Source organism: Sceloporus undulatus, chromosome 4 (genome assembly GCF_019175285.1).
Source record: "Sceloporus undulatus isolate JIND9_A2432 ecotype Alabama chromosome 4, SceUnd_v1.1, whole genome shotgun sequence".
NCBI classification, from domain to species: domain Eukaryota; kingdom Metazoa; phylum Chordata; class Lepidosauria; order Squamata; family Phrynosomatidae; genus Sceloporus; species Sceloporus undulatus.
In genome coordinates, this window is record NC_056525.1 from 168,724,410 (window position 1) to 168,744,370 (window position 19,961).

General features: G+C 41.3%; 1 protein-coding gene across 3 annotated transcripts in view; it reads left to right on the forward strand.

Moving 5' to 3' along the window:
• Nucleotides 1-761: 761 nt before the first annotated feature.
• LOC121929270 (desmoplakin) overlaps nt 762-19,961 on the forward strand; it is a 56,585-nt gene continuing 37,385 nt past the window's right edge. For 2 of the 3 annotated variants that reach the window (XM_042464647.1, XM_042464648.1), the window contains exons 1-2: nt 764-1,409; nt 18,911-19,013. In XM_042464647.1, the coding sequence (XP_042320581.1) occupies nt 1,177-1,409; nt 18,911-19,013 (336 nt within the window). In that variant the 5' untranslated portion in view covers nt 764-1,176. Of the gene's footprint in view, nt 1,410-18,910; nt 19,014-19,961 lie in introns of all 3 variants that reach the window. The other variant, XM_042464646.1, reaches the window with a different exon arrangement.

Here is a 19,961-nt window from a genome sequence, read left to right on the forward strand (position 1 = left end):
CCAACCATGAAAGCCTTTGACTTCACAAAGGTATCCCTGTTTGGTTGGGGGGGGGTTATGTTGTTAAAGAGAGTGTGTGGTTGACTTTAACTAAAAGTTGCACTGAAGGACCTAGAGATTCCTTGAGAGAACACTCCCCTAGGCATTTGTATCTCCTCCAGTGCAATTCTGTGGTTGGTGTGTGTCAGAGGTTGACCACAGAGTTGCCCTGGAGGACCTAGAGATTCCTAGAGAGGTGTCATCTCAGGTTAAAAACATGGTGTTCTTGTTATTTGCTGGTTTTCCATATTCACAGGGGTCTTGTGCCTCTAACGAATATGGAGGGACAAGTGTATACTGTGCATTTCAGTTGGCCAAGAAAGGTGTCACTGATGGATTTTTATTTGCCTTTGTTAAATGGCCAACCCAGCTCCCCCTGTATGTGTTGTGTGTGTGAGAGAGGGTCAGTGAGAGAAAGCTCCCACCCCTTTGGTTCTTTGGGCCCCCCCTGGGAGCTGGCAAGGAGTCTCTCCCATGGAGGCCAAGCTCTCCTCCTCCTCCTCCTCAGCCAAGCCTTCCCAGGGCGCCTTTCCAGGGCGGCTCTTTCTTTCCTGGTTGCCAAGGGCTGGGAAGAGCCCTGTAGTAGGCCCAGCCCTTGGCTCCTTTGCTTCAGGGTTGAGCCCAGGTGGAGGGGAAGGCGGCGCCAACACCCAGCTCTTCCCTTGCTCTCTTTTCTCTGTCTCTCACACACGCCCAGAGGTTTGAGGAGGAGGAGGCCAAGACTGGCTTGGGTGCATTACATTTTAAACCCCCCCCCCAAGGTGTGTCTTCTCCCTTCCTCCTCCTGTGGCAGCAGCAGCAAGGAGGGGTCTCTGCTGCTGGGTCTCCTCCTCCTCCTCCTCCTGAAACACACTCCAACCGCCAGCAGCAGCAGGAAAGGCGCCTTCGCACCTGGACGCCGCCACTGAGAGCCACCTCTCTCTCTCTCTTTCTCTCCAAAGTTTCTCTCCTCTTTCTCCTTCTCCTCTTCCCTCTTGCTTTGGGCGACTTGTTCTTTTGTTTTTGAAAAGTTTGTGGGTGCCTAACCCTGAGAGGACTTGGAGAGGCTGAGGACCCCCCGCATGCCTTGCTCTTCTTCCTCCTCCTCCTCCTCCTCTCCTGAAGAGCCCTGAAGCCCCGAGAGAGCCAGGCGAGGCCATGAGCATGAACGGCGGAGGCTCCCACCCGAGGCTCAACACCTTGGGCATGGGCGGCAGGATGGTCCGGGCCGAGTCCGGGCCGGATATGCGCTACGAGATGAATTCCCACCTGATGATGGGAGGAGGAGGAGGAGGAGGAGGAGGCGGAGGGGGAGGAAGCAGCAGCCATACCTACAAGATGTACTACATCCAGAAGAACTACGGAGGGGACATCGGCTCCGATGGCTATGTGTAAGCGCCCCACTTGGAACTAACATCACATCAAAATAATAATAATAATAATAATAATAATCGATATCTGGGGGTAGCCAAGTGCAGGGTCATCTCAAATCCACAGTGGTACCTTTATGGGGCCCACCTAAATGCACATGGCACATGTTGCAAGCTTTGGGTGGATCTGAGATGATGCTGTACTTTGCTATATGGCTAAGCCTGCAACATGTATCATGTGTGGTTTCGTTGGTCCCATAAGCCAACCTTATTTGTTGGTCCCCTAAACATAGATAATGTGCATTTTGGGTTGGCTCCATTGGGGTGGATCAGCGATGATGCTGTACTGTGCTATATGGCATAGTTTGTAACATGTATCATGCATTGGTTGGCTCCATAAAGGTATCACTGGTGGATTTTGGATGATGCTATCCTTTGCTATATGGCCAACATGGCTACCCACTGGATGTCCTAAAAACAGTGATACCTTTATCCCTATGGGGCCAGCCCAAATGCACATGATACATGGTGCAAGCTTAGCTTTATCTTTAGCTAAGCTTGCAACATGCATCATGTGCATTGTGGCTGGCCCCATAAAGGTATGTCTATTCAGTAGCTTTTGGATGACGCTATACTTTGTACATATGGTTTAGCTTGCAACATGTATTGTGTGCACTTTGGTTGGCCCCATAAAGATATGACTGTTCAGTGGATTTGGGATGATAATGTACTTAAAAAAATAAAAGAGAAGGAATGAGTGTTAGGTGGTCATTTGGCTGCTTGAATTGTTTATAGTTTCCTCCTGGAATGTAAACACGGATCAAGGTCGGAGTGCATGTACCTTTTGAGTAGATGATGAATCCACAAATCTCTCTTTTTAGAGCTTTTTGGGGAGAGAAGATTTATTGAGCTGTTGCAATAAGTGGAAAGGTTGTTTCATTGAAGGCTTCTTGAGGGGGAAAACACACACAAATGAGCTCAGGACTGAGTTCAAAAGTTTTGGTTGGTTGCTTATTGCTTATGATCTTGGTGTTTTTTAGATGATTTTTGGGGGTGTGTGTGTGTCGGGGGGGGGGAATTAGAACACCTTTCAAAGGGAAAAAGAAACACTATAATCTCAAGTGTGTGAGAGCTTTGTTAATTTCAAGTATCCATCAGCATTTCTTGTGGCTGGCCCTCTCCCTTTGGCCTCAGATAGATGGGGTTTTATGGAGAGAAGGGTTTTTTACTTCACTCTGGAGGCTTTCCTCTTGGATTGCAGAGCTGCAATTAATCTTACCTAGATAAAGATCTTTGACTCCCCGACGCCCAGAAGAGACACTCCTTTTAAGTCTGTGGGAAAGACTGGAGAGTCCCAGCTGAGAAATAAGGATAGTCCAGCTCCTCCTCAATTCTCCCAAGAGAAAGGGCATTGGGTTTATTGCCCTGAGAGAGGCAGAAAAGAAATATATAAAGAGTTGGGGAAGTGATTTCTTTGGACCACATATTCCAGAGTATTGTTTTTGGGGTTTTTTGCAAGTTGTATTAAAAAGTAACTTATCCAGGCTGTGGGGAAAACACCTTCATCAGGGAGCACTGACTAGCCTTTGCTTATCGATTGCACAGTACATACAAATCTGGGTTTGTTTTCAATCATAACGTTACGATCCCAGCCCTTTGTCATTCAGTGCATACAGTGAGAAGATGGAAACAGTTGTGGTAGTTGATTAATATGTAAACATGAGAAAGACATGTGGAAGTTTGTGCACATACTGCATGTCATCTCCAGGATGGATTTGGTTTCTACATGAGAGAGAACCTCAGCCTGAAGTCACCCTTTGTCTTGTGTTGTGTGTCATTTATTTGTCCCACAGTCTGTTTTCAGAGGTGAAAGTGATCATCATATTTTGTGTGTGTGTGCAAATTGTGCAGATCCTTTCTGTTACTGCTGAGTAGCCAGAGTCTCTTCCTACATAAGAAGGAGGGGTCAAGAGGGTGTTTTTTTTAGGGATGAGGATTGCAGTCCCTCAGATGTTGGATTGCATGTCCCAGCATCCTTAGCCATCATAACCAATGGTGAGGAATCCTCAACAAGATGTGGGGGTTGCATGATTTCTACCCTAAATTAGAGGGTGTGAATTTCAGGGGAAACCTGAGCTTCAGATCCTCCCATTTAGAAATGCTTTGTTTGCAGAAGTTTCTTCTCCTTATTCTTTCTTTTACAAAGGCGGGCTGCTTTGCCTGTTGAGGTTCATTGAGTAGATTTTTTTTAAATAGTAGAGGTGTGGGAGTTCTGGCATCTCAGAAAGGAGATACTTTCTTCGTACCATAAAAAGACGTTTGAAGCTGTTCCAGTAAAAATCTCTAATTTGAAGTGGGAGGGAGACTGGTGAGAGTGAAAAGAGGAGATAGTCTACCTCTCAAAGAATGTAGATTGTCTAGGATGGGAATGAAGCCTGAGCTGCTCTGTCTGCATGAACCATAAGAATCTAAGTACACAGTCCATCTTGTAACACAGCTGTTTATTTTTCAAACCCTGGGCTCTGCTTTGTGTGTGGGCATGCATCTGCAGGCGGCTGTAAAACAGCTTACTTTGTTTTTCAGCTCCCCTTCTGAGTTCTCTGTTTAGAAAGCCATTCCTTTCTTATCCCCTCCCTGTTTCTCCATATCAGAACACTGAAAGCTTTATTTCTTGTGCTAATTCCATATTCCTTTCCCCTTGAGGGGCTGGGTGGGGGTAAATTAATAAAATACCTTCACATAGGACAGCCAGCATGGTGTAGCTGTTTGAACATTGGACTAGGACTCTGGAGACAAAGGTGGCGTTCCTATATTAGACTCCAAGACTTGTGAATTGGAGTAAGTGCCATGAAGTTTCAGTGAATGTTGACAAGTGCATGGCTGTATAAATACAACAGAGTAACTATAGCAGTGAAAGTCCTTCTTTCTTTTATTCTTCCTCCTTTTATGTACGTCTCAAAACAATGGGTGCTCTAGGCTTAGTTTCTTTTCTTATTTAGTGGAAACACTTCATCATGCATTTGCTGTTACACATCTTGACATTTGTGCAAATGTGGTTTGAATGTTGACAATAGGGCCACCATGCAACCCCATTGATGAATTAGCAGAATGTGTGCAGTAGTTGTGCTTGTTGTATTATATTGCAACCTTTCAGTCTAGTGTGAAAGTCCATAGAAATAGATCTTCCTCTGAATGCATATGTACACACATACAAAACAGAATACAGACTGCAGAATATGGTGACTATGCTGATTTTGCTCAGGCAACGTCTCCAAATTCCACAGATTAATTTATCTAGTCCCAAAGCACCTGCTGATTATATGACAGATTATATACAGCAATTAGTTTGGCAAAAGTTATAATTACTTTAATTACTGTTGAATTTGCTAAAGAATGCTTCAAGATAGACCCAGGAAAATATGGCTTGCTTACAATTTTAATGATTTAGTTTATTCAGGGTATTTACTGGTTATAACTAGGCATATAATTGGAAGCAAAGGAAGTACATTACAAAACGGAAGGCTCTTTTTAAAGACAAACAGTACAACTCTGATCCCTTCAATAAATGGCCACGTTGTTGTTGTATGTCCCCAAGTCATTTCCAACATATGGTGACCCTAAGCTTACTGTACCATGGAGTTTTCTTGGCTAGAGTTTTTCAGAGTGAGCAGGTTTGCCATTGGTTTCTTCTGAGGCTGAGAGAGTGTGACTTGCCCAAGATCACACAATGGGTTTCCATGGCAGAGCACGGATCTAAATCCTGATCTCCAGATTCATAATCCAGTGCCCAAACCATTACACCACACTGGCTCTCACACAAATAGTTGTTGAGGTACATTTTCAGGATTGAAAAAGTTACTCTTTTGCACTGTAACTTCTAGAATCCTCCAGTCAGCTGTCATGCTGCCTGAGAGATTCTGTGACTTGTACTCCCAAAAAAGTAACTCTCCCAAGCTCTGTAAGCATGTCTCCTCATTACTCAGGCACACATTAAAAGCATACCTAAATATTTATCTTGGAAATAATTATTTGCTAGTTTTCCGTATGGCTTAAAGATATCTTTTCCCCCTGTAATATTAACATTATTGAACATTTATAATGCTTCTTAGAAATGCAGTGAGCCTTCAGGATCATCCATTTAATCTTCCAAGGTTCCCCTACCAAAAAATACATCTAAGCAGAAGTTTTGTATAGACTTGTTGGGGTGTATATGGATATAGTGCAAAGGCTGCTGCACTTCAGTCTGAGTTTCAATGTAAGTTACTTTTGCGGGTGGGGTCCTGTTCCAGTTGAAGCTTATTCTGTGTCATCTTTTGTTCATTTTATTAACTAGTACCTTATTCAGATGGCAGTGCCAACCTCTCCCTGCCCCAAGGGTAGAACAGCAGGCTGTCTCTGTAATGTTCCTAGCTTCTTTAATCCTGGGAATTGGGGAAGAGGCTGGTTTCTGTGGTATTTCAACTAACAGGGAATTGCTCTCAACTGCTACTTTGTTTCTCCCCTTTCTTTCTCTAGTACTGTTGGAAATCACAAACCATCAGTACCACAGCGTTTGTGAGTACACCAGTTGGAATTATTGTCAGAGGGCTTTGTGTCCCATGAATGTTCTGCTGCTGTTGGTTTTCATTTCTGTAACTGCAGAGTTTTTGCTGCCTGTGAAAGCAAACGATTTGACCAATGAAGAATAAAAGCATACCTTCATGTTATTTGAGCATGTGTGTGAGGTTTGCAAATGGATTTCCCTAGAATGACCGTTCTCAGGCTGGTGTCTTCTGAATGTGTTAGACTACTGTTTCTGTCATAGCCCAACCAGCATGGCTCTGCTGGCTGGGAGATGAAAGAAGTTGTAGTGCTGCATGTCTGGAAAGCCCTCAGTTGGGAGATGCCACCTTAAATCCTTAGCCAACCTGAAATTGGTGTGTTTCTAATGAGGAAAGGACAAATAGCTTAGATGAGTCCCTGGAAATCTCCATGGCAAGATTTAAATTGAGGGTTTCTGCTTCACAATTTACACTTTCAGGGCTTAACTGTATGGTGTGCTAAATACATAGCATGTGACTGAGCCTCCTTTTCTTCCCCTTTTACTTATAAGTAAATATGTCCTGTTCTGGATTGCAGCAAGTGTATGTGAGTTTCCCTACAGATTTTTTCTTTTACATTGGCCCTTTACCTTGGTCTTGATAAGAAAGGAAGGGGAAACCTCTTGGCACCTAAGGATTCTTTTTTTCCTGGCCCTCTCCCTACTTGTTCCCTATGGCCCTGATCTGAATTGTGGGCCCACAGCCTTGCTTATAAGTAAAAAAGAAAAGTAGTCTGTTAGGTGGACACAATATATTTAATGTAGCAGTTAGCTTAGCTTTTCATCACATGTTCCTGCTGTTTAGAATGATATGATACACACACACACACATATATTTGGTAATACAGTAGTTTTCCTTCAGGTTGGTCTGCATTCAGTTACCAAATGAATGACAACCTGCCTCCAAATTAATTAATATACAGAAGCTTAAAATCTGCTGTGATAAGCAACCTTACCAAACAACTTGCACAGACAAGTAGGAATACCAGTCTGTACACTCATAAGAAGCATAAAATTTCAGCTTTGTTTCCTGAGTAGGATTTCTCTCCCACTCTCCAGTTCCTTCATTTTTGTTAGCAGATCCTTTCCTATAGCAAATGCACCAGGGTCCTTTACTAGTAAAGAAAGGCTGAGACTGCATCCTGGTATGTCTGTGGCATGCAAGGAGTGTCCTGTATATGCTGTGACTAATGAACAGGTCAGAATAAAAAGCAATGCGTACCAGCTGATTGCCATCCACACTTCAGATGTACAGAATCACTCACTGTAGGTGGATTAGTACTGGAGAGCAACACCAAAAGCAAAATATCCCAATGAGAAGCCATGTGCACAGAGTGAATAATGAGATAGTAATTAGAAATGAGAAAGTAAAAAAGGTTTCAGCTCTTTAAAATAGGTGTGGTCCTTGCTGCCATAAACTCAGGGAAGCTCCTGAGGTTTCCAAAGGCGTGGTAGGTTGACTTACTGATATCCATACACAAAACATTTGTGCTTCTCCTTCCTAAGTCCAGTAATATGGGTGAAACAATATAAAAAGATCAAAACCAATGTGCTATAGTGTAGTGGCTTTCACCCTTGACCTTTTATAAGTTTTGGACTTCACTGCCCAGACAGTTTTGGCCTGTGATTGGGGATCCTGGGAGTTAAAATCCAAAACATCTGGATTGCCAAAGATTGAGAACTACTGTTGTATTGGATAGAACTTCAGGGTCATTCCAGGTGTTAACTGTGCTGATCTCTTAATTGCATTTGAGTAATTAGAAGTGGTCTGTGCAACCCTACACTTTCCCTTCACTCTGCATCATAAATTCCCTCGTCCCTTCCACTGCTGGTCTTTTAACACAGTATTTCTTCCATTTGACTGCCACCCTTGACTACCAAATCCTGGTTGAAATGGGAGCTGTGGTTAGGGTAATGCACATATATTGCTGAACCACGGTAGAGAAGAAAGGAAAGAAATAAGCAAGAATTGCACTAGAGAGTGGCTGTAGGAGGATGGGACAGGGAGTGCTACAAGCAGGCAATCTGGTTTCAAGCTCTTAGCCATATTTTAATGATTTGTTGTACCAGGCCTAAGGAATGGGAGTCATTAGAGGTCTTTAGAAATGTCACCTGTCTTTTAGCCAGAATTAATAAATGCCATTCTTGGTAAGCTGCCTTGAAGAAGGAAGGAATATTTATTGCTTTCTCTCTTCCTTTGTGTTTTAGTTACAGTATTCAGTCAATGGTGATAAAATACGCAGTTGGTTAAATCCTAGAAGGAGTAATGTTTTTCTCAGCAGAGAAGGTCAGAATATCCTCTAGTGGGTTGCTCCTAATAAGCAGGGAAACCCCCAACCTTCTTGTTCCCTTGTGGGAGGCCCAAGCCCCCTGAAGGTTAGTCTTTTTCCTGCCTATGATCCTAGTAGGCCTCCTTTTTTCCTGCAGCCCATAGATCTTCATAATGGAGACACAATTGCCAAACTACTGGCAATCCCTGGCCTTCTTTCTACTTGCCATTCTTTCCTCCACTCTCTCTAGCCATGTATCTAACATGAACATAGTAGCAGCTTGTATTTTAACAAACAGAATACAATTCTAGCACTCATAATTGAAAAAGGCATGTTTTTTTGGTATTTGCAAAGTATGGTATATATTCAGTCATTGGGAAAAGTGAAGAACTTGAACACGAAAACCCCTGGGATTTTCTGGTTACCAAAATGTACTGTGTAATTGCCCTACCAGCACCCTTTCTACTCACTATAAATCACTTGGATGCTAATTTAATTTTATGAATACTGATATAACCCCAAGTCTGCTTCAAAAAAAAAGAGGCCATACTGTATAATTAAGGAATTGCTTTGAAAAACTCTTTGTTTGCTTTGTTTTAATATTTTTAAAGTGTAAAGGAGAAGAGCAGTATGTCTGTGCAGCAACAGTTATTGTTTTAAGCAGAAATAATGATACTACCGATTTGATGGGGAAGTCACAGGTGATCACTGGGACATGTTGCCACGGGAAGCTGAACATCTCTGTTAGCAGATGTTTTTGAAGAAGTTGCTGGAGAGCACTTAAGATAGTTTAATCATGGGTAATTTGCACATAGCAACCTGTGTTCCAGTGATAGCCCCTAGATGATGGGATGAGGGATGTAAGAAATATTACCAATTAATAGTTGTTATTAATAATTTCTCCCATGGTATCAGAGACTCTGGAGAAAGAATAAGTGTGGCAGGAGTGCTGGAGATAGGGTTGCTAGACTGAAAACTGAAGAGGGCTCCTGCACCATAATGGTTGTGTGGAAGAGCAGGTTTCAGCAGAAGTAGCTTGCCATGCAACCAAGTAAATCAATAACACCTATTGAAATTCCCTCTTGTACACAACCATTAAAGGTACAGGAGTCATTACTGCCAACCGTAGTAGAGATAAAAAAAGAGAGCTCCAAAACAGGAGAGCACAACTACACAAGGTCCAAGTGGATTTCAACACCCCATCACTTTTAAAAAAAAGAAACTTATTAAAATTCAAGATGCCCCCTGTGACTTCAAGGGACAGTTTCACAATGCCCCATCCAGCAGTTTTAGGTCCATGAGAATACCCCCTTTTTAAAGGTAGGAAGGAATAAACTTGCAGTTTGCTTCCTTTTTTAGAAGGCCTCTAAATCTGAACCTGAAATACTCCTTGGAGGCAAAACCATGATCTGTGGTGATATTTTGAGGAAATGTTAAAAACTGATTATAGATTTTAGCAGTTTTCTTCCTTAACGTCTCTTCTCTGATATTTTATTCACTTCTTGGATTTGCCCTTGCCCAAAGATAGTGGCCATATGTTGACTAAGCATCTACATGAAGAAAACATAGTGAATATAATAAATGATAGCATTGCTTACACACCTTTCCATCTCTGCACCTCCCCATTTTCCTCTCCAAAGTGTCCATTAGGCTGTTCATTTCTGGAAGATTTACAGTGTATCATTAACATCAGAAGGTATTGTTGCATGGGATTACCTCATATTTCCGTTTGAAGGATACATCAGTGACTGTACAGTTTCCTTCAGCATTGAAATCATGGTACATGGTGTTTTCTCTTTGTGTTTAGTCTCCTTTATCATGTATGCCTTTCATTGTCACAGTTTTCTAGTTGAGGCAGGTTTGTTGGGTGGGGGAAATAGAAAGCATGATTCTTTATTGTTATGTTGGAAAATTGCTTAATTATTTAGATCTGAGCAGCAAAGATTTTATGAAGATTATGTTTTCTGTCTCTCTCCGACACACATCACACTCATACACACAGTTCTATGTACATACATACAATCTCTTGTCTTAAGATATTCTTCAAATTCCACTTGTACCTTTCTTGAGACAGTCAGGGCTTTTCTTTCTATTTGAGCAATACTGCCTCCAGAATTCTCCTTGGGTGGTATAGAGTTGTCTGTCCACCTCACCCATATCCAAAGGAAGGTGTGCAACTGGGTAGGGCTTATATATGCTGCCATTAAAATTTTACAGTCTAAAAAATAATAATTAGAGCCATCTTGTGCTTCGTGTGAAAGACTAAAGCAGAGAGGAACATTTTTCCATTTGTGCCATGACCAGTGATGCAGTCTAGCTGCTCCTTGAAGAGTTGTTATGTTACCTCTATGAGAGCTGCATGGCTTGTGTAGTCAGCCTAACGTGTATAGACCTGATTGAGATTGCAGTTCACCTGGGCTTTGTATATTTGAGATAGATGCCATGTGCACCACGCCCATCCCAAGGGTGGAGCAGGTACAATCATTATAAAAGGGAGTGGAGCAACTGTGCTGTTCCCATTGAGACATTCTTTCTTTGCAACCATCAGGGTGCTGGAAGAAGAACCATCAAAATGGGACATGAAAAATTATACACATGCCTGTTCACTGAAAATCTATAAAAGTTGTTGATTTACAAACAAAAGTAAACATTGGCTATTCTAAGCATTGACTGCAAGTTCAATACAAAGATAGAGGTCAGGAAATAAAGATCATATTTCATTTTTTTCACAGTGCAGGACAATCTTGCCTTGTTGCTAATAGCAATATAGGAAAGAGTGTACTGTGTACATAATATATTGAAATCTCTCTTCTGGTCCTTATTGGAATGCTGGACCAGAATCTGCTGACCAGTGCTTGTGGCTCTACCTGCACTGTTCACCTCCAAAATCACTAAGATCAGTTTAACTTTCTGTGATCACCTGAAGGTTCTCAACACCCGTTTAGGAATCACCACTATTAACATAGCTGTAGAGCAGTGGTTCCCAACCTTCCTAATGCCGTGACCCTTTAATACAGTTCCTCATGTTGTGGTGACCCAAACCCATGAAATTATTTTCATTGCTACTTCATAACTGTAATTAAATAGGTGTTTTCCAATGGTCTTAGGCGACCCCCATGAAAGGGTCATTCAACCCCCAAAGGGGTCCCGACCCACAGGTTGGGAACCACTGCTGTAGAGCTTGTGGTGGCATGAAGGTGCGAAATGGATATTAGCAGTATTTCCAATTACATTAGAGATGTAGATGGCTGCAAACATCTCCTACTGAAGTACTTAGTGAGTCCACTTTTCCACTGCCTCTCTTGTCCATTTCATGGCTTTCATCTAAAGTGTGAGGAAGACTCTAATCAAGTTGGTAAAGGCATCCGCAGGATCCCTGAAGGCATGAGATCATACAACTGCCATGTTTTCCTTAGTTCTGCAGTTTTGAAGTCAAAGCAATATGAACTATCAGTGTGGTTGCCAGTCCTATTGATGGATAATAAATAAAGCATATGAGACATTTTCCTTTGCATGAGTAGGATATATCTGGGCTAGAAGTGGGGGAAACTTGCAGAATCTTAATCGATGTCTCTTATTGAGAGAGAATGATAAACTTTGATTTGGTGTTGTAGGAAAGAATCAAAGTGATCTGCAGGCTATTTTGTCTAGTGTTTCATCCTTCAATGTGGCTGTGAAAACTTTCACTTCTGTTTTTAATAACCACAGTTTAGTGTTACCTCCACATTCCTAATGTTAACTGTGTTGTTTAAACAGGTCAGCTGCATTGTCCACGTTTTGAAATGGTTCCCCCCCCCCAGTAAACCATAATTAGGATTAACCAGTATTCATTTATGCTCTAATTTAACAAGAAAATGTGTTTAATTAGATAAAAAGAAACAAAAGTTTCTCAACTTTTTGTGACCATGTTGAAGGAGAGGCCTTTGAGCTCTGATTGCTCAGTGGGTAAATGCCTGTGCCACAGCCCCTCACTCACAAATCACAAGGTTGTGCGAGTTCAGTATCACCAGGGGCTCCAGGTCCACTCAGCCTGGCAATCTTCTGTAGGTCACTAAAACCAGCTTTTGGGGGCATTTGGCTTACTCTTTGTAAACTGGTAAGCAGTATAGAAATATATGTGCTATAAGGAGGGGATGAAGGTAGGAAGTGTGCAAGCCTGAGGCCAATTTCTGTAATGATAAACCACAATTTATTTTTATGTCTAAATGCAACCAATCTCATCAATATAAATTATCATGACTTGACACACCACTCCTTTTCTGCCTGATTCTTGCATGAAATGGTGGTATTGCCATGTCAGTTATATGTGGTACCTGATAATAATAATAATAAATAAAATTTTTATTTATATGCCGCCCTTCCTCCGATCAGGGCGGCTCACAACATAATTAAAATACAAACAATTCCAATAAAAACATATTTAAAAACAAACCAACAGTAAAGCCCCAAAGCCCAACCTCTTGGCCACGAAAGAGAGGAGGGAGGCCCACAGGATATTTACTCGGGGAATGCCTGTTGGAATAGGAAGGTTTTGAGGTCCTTCCTAAATTGGGCCAGGGTAGTGGACGAGCGGAGCTCAGTGGGCAGCGCATTCCAAAGGGCTGGGGCAGCTATGGAGAACGACCTCCGAGTGGTGGAGGCCAACCTAGCCCCAGGCACCTTCAGTAGCTGCTGCCCAGACGTTCTGAGGGTGCGAGGCGGAATGTACGGGGAGAGGCGGTCCTTCAGGTATCCTGGGCCCAAGCCATTAAAATGATTACATTTTAAGTCTTGGTAAATTGTGTGGTAAATTGGAAACTTACCATGTGATGGAAATGCATTGAAAACAAGAGTAACCTCTGATATGAGAAGTACTAAACTTCTATCAATAAGGATTTAACCAACTGAAATATTAATCACACAGAATCAAAATACTTCAAAAATCAAGTAATAATTAAGCATGATGTAAAATAATTTGAAATTCCAAGCTGATTTGTTCATGCGCACACACTCAATAAAATCACTCAATGTTTTCGCTCAATAAGAGAATTGTCTGAATGAAAAAATATGTGTTTGGAATGTATGGTAATAGTAGAATGTAGAAACAAAACAAATGGAGGCAGGAAAACCCTTGGATATCAGTAGTTGGAAATGTCTCATGATTTAGAATAGCTTAGTTATAGTTTCATGATAGCCAAATTAGTATTTCCACCCCCCCTCCCCCTGTTTATTGGTAGCCTCTGATACAGGTTCAGATGGCCTCTGTCTGAATACATCAATCAAGCCAAAGACAATTACAGGGAAAAAAATAATTATGTTGCATTGTTAAATAATTATGCAACTTTAAAACAAAGTGCAAATTAAAACCTAAACTAAAGTGGAGGTAATAAAGTATAAGATGTAAAATGGATTTACAAGTTACAGCAAGTTTTAAAATATCTGGTGTGTGTGTGTGTGAACGATCTTTGTCTAGAACAAAATAACATTAAAGTGGGATCTCAGTGAGCCTCCTTTGTGAGGGCATTCCACAACACAATTGTTGAAAAGGCTGTTCTCTCATAAGTGGTGTTGTTACTACCTCTCTTACTTTCCTATTCTTATGCTTGATTGAAGTGATCATCCTTAGAACATATCAGAGATATGGATGTACATCTTGAACTGGACCACTGAAGTCAAGTTCCATTGGTCCAGTGGGTCTCTTCTGATTATAACCACGTCTGGATCCAACTCTTCATATCTTTGTAAAAGTTTGAATCCCTGTGGAAATGTTGTGTTTGATCTTCAGATCTCCATGTTCCAGTTTTCACTTATTAAGTCAATTAAAACAATCATAGAAAAGTTAGGTTCATGCATGTTTGAGCCCATTTTTACTGTATTTATTTATTTTTATTCAATGTATACTCTAGTTTCCTCCCCATCATGGGGTCCAGAGCAGCTTACAAAATTTAAAATAAAGTTTAGCTAATTTACAAAAGTTAAAAACAAATCACAATTCCGTTTTAAAAGGTACATGGTCAATACAGTAAATTCTCTTATGAAAGGCATAATAGTCATTCATGAAAGTATCCTGTTCCCAGCTCCCCCCGCACGCTTTAGTCAATTTAACTACACAAAATAGAATTGGAACTTTTTATTTACTCAGATAAAAATTAAATAAATCTGGTGCGTAGCAAACTAGATTTAAGTTTGGAAGTTAGTTACTTTCATGGAAATTATTTTGCAAAGGCATCTGTGTGAATGATAGGTGCTTCCCTTTGGGAAATGCCTGAGCTTGTTTGGGAGCTCTGATCCCACCAGTGAGGTGTGGTTCCTAGTATGCAGCAGAACCTCGCCCTTTCCCAGCCAGTGCAGTCTTGCAACACTGGCTGAATCCCAGCATGACCAAGTGCTGGTGAAGTAGCATACCACACAGGCATTAAAGTATTTATAGCATAACAGAAAACATAGTTCAGAGTGGGAAAAAGTTAACCAAAGTGATCTCTCTGTGTGCCACCATGACCCCAACTCAGCTCTGTTTCCAATTGGGGAAGTAATTTTGGAGCAATAGTACTGACATAGATGTCTTACTGTTCCAACAGTTGATACAATGTGTCTATTCTAGTTGGGACTAGCAATTGGGTTTATGTCTACATATATTAGAAACTTGCCAAGAAAACCCTGTGATAGGTTTGCCTTAGGCTCTCCATAAGTAGGAAACAACTTGAAGGGACGCAGCAACAACAATATTCAGTTAACAGAGCCATTGTCATTAGAAGCCTGGTTCCAAGGGCATATTTTGGGGTGTTATTGTTCTTGCATACCTGAAAGTATATTCTGACCAGCAACACAAAATTTCGTAAAAGATTAATGATACACCTGGGATGTATCACCATGGAATCATTTGTTGTTGCATCTGTTAGCACTTTTAGTTTTTTGTGGGTTTTTTTGGGCTATGTGGCCATGTTCTAGCAGAGTTTCTTCCTGATGTTTTGCCAGGAAGATGCCAGCCTCTGAAGATGCCAGCCACAGATGCTGGTGAAACTTCAGGAAGAAACTCTGCTAGAACATGGCCACATGGCCCCAAAAACCCACAAAAAACTATGGATGCCGGCCATGAAAGCCTTCAACTTCACATTGTTAGCACCTTTGCTTCTTAAAGTCTAGGTAAGAAATAAATGTTATTGCAAACCATGCACTTGTGTCTTGGATATATGAACAAATGTCTGGTGAGTTAGGCTAATGTGAGCCTCACATTAAAAGCCAGAGACAGATAAGTCTTAAAGGCAGAGTTTTTGGAATTGTGCCTTCTATGGTTGAAAATGTGCTTGCATACTCATGTGCTGTAGAGTGTACAAAACTAAGAAAAAGTTAGATTAGTGCCATGTCATTTTAATTTAAGTGGTGTAATCCTGTCCATTAATTATTTCATACCCAGTACATTGCTCTTAAGCCCTTTGGAGTGTCCATCAAATCATTAATTTCTGAACAGATAATGTTTTGGTTTCCTCATTATTAGGGTTTAATGGGAGTAATCTTAAATGGGAGGAAAGATTCTTATGAAGGGGCAATGCACATGTTCCTTATGATGGGGTTATCCCTATTTAACTGGGTTCTTATGGACTTTTGGAATCCAGATACCCATACTATCTCTAGATATCCCATTCAAGCAAATATTTATGGTGACAATTTACACAGTCAGTTTAAACAGTAATATTGGGGTTGGTATAACTTTGGTCCCAGTATAAATAAAAAAGCGGATTATCTTTCCTCTTCCCTTATTACAAAAAAAATTGCCATGCCAGCATAATAAGTGTGAAATGTTACCTGGTTTTGTAGGATAGCTTAGAAAAAATAGACTAATTTTCTTTGATAGGTGGAAGACTTTATGCCCTCCAGATATTGGTGAACTGTAGCTCTTAGCATTCCTTACCATTGGTTGTGCTGGCTCAAGACTTTGTAAACTACAAATCCCAGGATTCCATAGGATGCAGCTACAGCACTTAAAGTATCAGACTGCATTATTTCTACAGTATGGGTGCACTCCAAGCTAGCTCAGAATCTAAGCCTTGTTTCTGGATCCACACTATTCTTCTGCATACCTCCCTGTTGGTTTTGGTTCCTCTGGTTCGTGACTAATGCCCTGGCTCTTGACCTTTGGACTCTTAATCAACTACTTGCCTTCTCATTTCCCCAAGTGAACCATGACAAACTGGTGAGAGTTACAGTCCAGACATACAGTTCTTACTCTGATCTGCTTGATTTTTTCTTCTTGAACTTCGTGTTCCACCCACTTTACAATAAAATGCAGCAGACTGGCTCAAACATGGCAGAATAAGAGCTAGGAAAGGTTCATTTGTGGACTATCTCTCCCAGAATCCCTCAGCCAGCAGAGCCACAGTATGCTAAACTGTAGTCCGTCCAAAAATACCTTTTCCAGGCTTTGAGCAGATTTTTTTTAAACAGCATGTACAGTGGGCCCTCTCCTTATGCGGAGGATCTGTTCCGAATCCCCCCACTTAAGGGAAAATCTGCTTATGCTCAAGCCCCATAGGAAATAATGGGGCTCGTGCATGTGGCAGAGTGGTGTGCATGTGCTGTGGGTGCACCGCCACTGTTTCCTTCCCCAAGCAGCTTCTGTGTAAGCTGGAAGCCGCATAAAAAGTGTCCGCGCATGGCGCAGGCACACTGTACCTCTGAACTCATGATTCTGCCCAAGGACTTGTTTTCAGTGTTAGATTTGAGCTTGCAGTCCTTTCAGATAAAAATGCATGCCTGGTTCACTTCTCCCCCACTTCTCTTACGTTGTAACAGCAAAATTTAGAATGGAGGGGCCCTTTTTGTTGCCCTTGTAAAGCCCCTGAGAATCAGGAATTCTACTGCAAACTATGTAGATATGTGCAAGTAGATAATAATCTACAAGCTCTCCACTATACTATATAAAGGTAAAAGGCTTGGATTGGTGTGACCTGGAACTGCAGCGTCACTAGAGTTGGTGTTACCCAGTGTGACAACTCATGGTGTCACCTTCCCATTGACCCATAAAGAATCTCTTGTTGTGTATTTTTTATATTAATGTTATTTATAAATAGTAATTCCTTGTATATCACTGAATGCAATGGCAATAGTTGTGACATAAACACCCTCCCACTAGTGTCATCCCCCAACTGACCTCCTCTCATCCCACACCATACAGAATCCTTAGCTATGATTTTTTGCACTCATGTTCCACATAAATTGTAATTCCTGTTTACTACTGAATGTAACAGTAAAAGTTGTGACATAAACAACTAGCAACATTAAAATTATACCTTTAAATTGCACAGCCAAAATACATTTACCTATACACAGTTTCATGTGGTTGAAGTGAAAATTTGGCAAAATGTGATGTTTTAAAGAAATTAAAGGCCTGTTACAGACTGCCAAAATAAAGCTGCTTCGGGTCTCTTTGGAGGTATGCTATTTAACTGATGCATGGGTCCTAAGAGTCCGGAGGTCGCGCCAAAGCCACATTCCATTCCTAAGCACTGGAGTGCAGCTTTGGTGCAGCTTCCAGACTCTTAGGACCCATGTATCATTTAAACAGCATACCTCCAAAGAGACCCGAAGCAGCTTTATTTTGGCAGTCTGTAACAGGCCACAGAAATTGAAAATTAAAATCTGAGGCCTCTCCTTTCTCCTCCCACTAAGCCTCACCCCACTCACACCATCTTTATCATTTTAATATTTATTTGTATGCTGCTCGTCCCCCAGATCTGGGACCCAGAGTGGCTCACAATATTAAAAGAACAATACAATAAAAAATTAGAAAAGTGGTACAATCCTTCAGTATTTTTAATGGGACGCAGGCAAACCCCAAAGGCAGATGTTTGGGGAGAAGTGGTGTCATCCCCCATTAGGTTGTCACCTGATGTGTTCTGCATCCCCCGCACTGCCATATTGACGCTACTGACATAGAATACATTCTCAGGTATAATGGTGATTCTTTACTTAATGGAATGCATAACAAGTCTCGGCTGCTGAAGGTGGAAGGGGTAATAAAAGTAGAGAAATAATTGTCAAGGGTAACAAGGGATAAGTGTAAAGGAAGCTAGTGTGATGTCTATGGGCTGTACTTGAAATGAGAAATGGTTCAGGCAGTGGCTTCGCAGAAATGGGTTTTGGGGAGGATTTTGAAGGAAGACAGCTGTGTAGGTACTCAGGAAGGACGTTCCAGAGTGAGGTGTAGCAACAGAGCATGGACAGCGCATTTTATACTCTCCAATTAATATGTCTGATGGCTCTCTCTTTCTTTTTTTCTCCCTGTCAGTCAAAATGAAACTGGCACAACGCCCAGGCATCAAAATACCATTCAAGAACTTTTGCAAAACTGTTCAGATTTGTTTAAATCTAAGAACTTTTCACTTTCATATACCATTCATCCTTCTGCTTGATCCACTGTTGAAACTACCTTCATGGGCTGGTATTATTGACACTTGTCATGTTCCCACAGTGGATTTTTTACAAAAGAGACTGCAGACTCAGCATTGTAACTCGCCTGTGAGACCAAAAAGGAGGGGCAGGTATATTGGGTGGATCCCTCTGAAACCACCCCACAGGTTGCAACACTTCAATTTGAATAAGGTGTGCTGCTGCCCTTTAGAAAATGTACTCACAGTGCAAGAGTAATTATAGCTGTTTGATGGCTCTCTCTGTCTCTCTCTTTTTCTCCTTGTCAGTCAAAATGGAACTGGCACAATGTCCAGGCGTCAGAACACCATTCAAGAACTTTTGCAAAACTGCTCAGATTGCCTCATGCGTGCTGAACTCATAGTACAACCTGTAAGTGTTATTACTTTGCTGAGCCTAAACACATGCTAACACAGGAGATGCTTTCATTGAGCAAAAAAGGATCCAGAAAGAGGTTGTGGAATAGTTTGTTTAAAAAGAAGTTCAGGAGGGACTGAAGTTGGATTCAACTATCCATGTCTTGAAAATGTTCCAAAAATATATAGATTCCAAAAAGCAAACCTTGATTTTGCTATTTTACTATGCCATTGAATGTAATAGTACTTGACCAATCATGGATTTTGGTATTCATGAAGGGCCCTGGAACCAAACCCCCAGCAGATACCAAGGGCCTGCTGTTGTTGACTAGGAGAGTTTGGCATGCATTAACTCCCAGGTTCAGCCCTTGGCATCTCCTTGGAATTTCAGTTGTATAATGATAGGGAAGATTTCTACTAGAGATTATGAAAAACCACTAGAAGACATAACAGACAATAAGTGGATAGTCTCATCTGGTATCAGGTAGCTTTGTATTTTAATGTGCTTATATCAGGATGGAGAATGTTTTGTCCTCCTGATTCTTTTTGTACTATAACACTCATAATCCCTTACCACCTATGTTGGATGGGTTTTAGGGGAATTGTAGGCCAAAACACATGAAAATTCAAATGTTTCCAATTTCAGCATGTTTTGAGTATGATTATATGTGTATTTATTTCCTCCTAGTCATGGTGTATAACCATTATGATATATTGCTATCATGACTAGAAGCTATTGATAGCCTTCAGTTAAATAGAAATTGTGAGGCACTGAGGTACTCAGAATATTAACTGGGTTTCAGTGAAGTAGTAAGAGAAAAGGCAATAATCCCCTAGGATTTTGACAGCTCTTTTGTAATTGCCATTCATTTTAATATGGTTTACATAGGATTACTCCTGGATACAGAACTCAAATAGCTTCATCCTTAGAGCACACCTCACACATCTGTTTCTGCACCTGGTA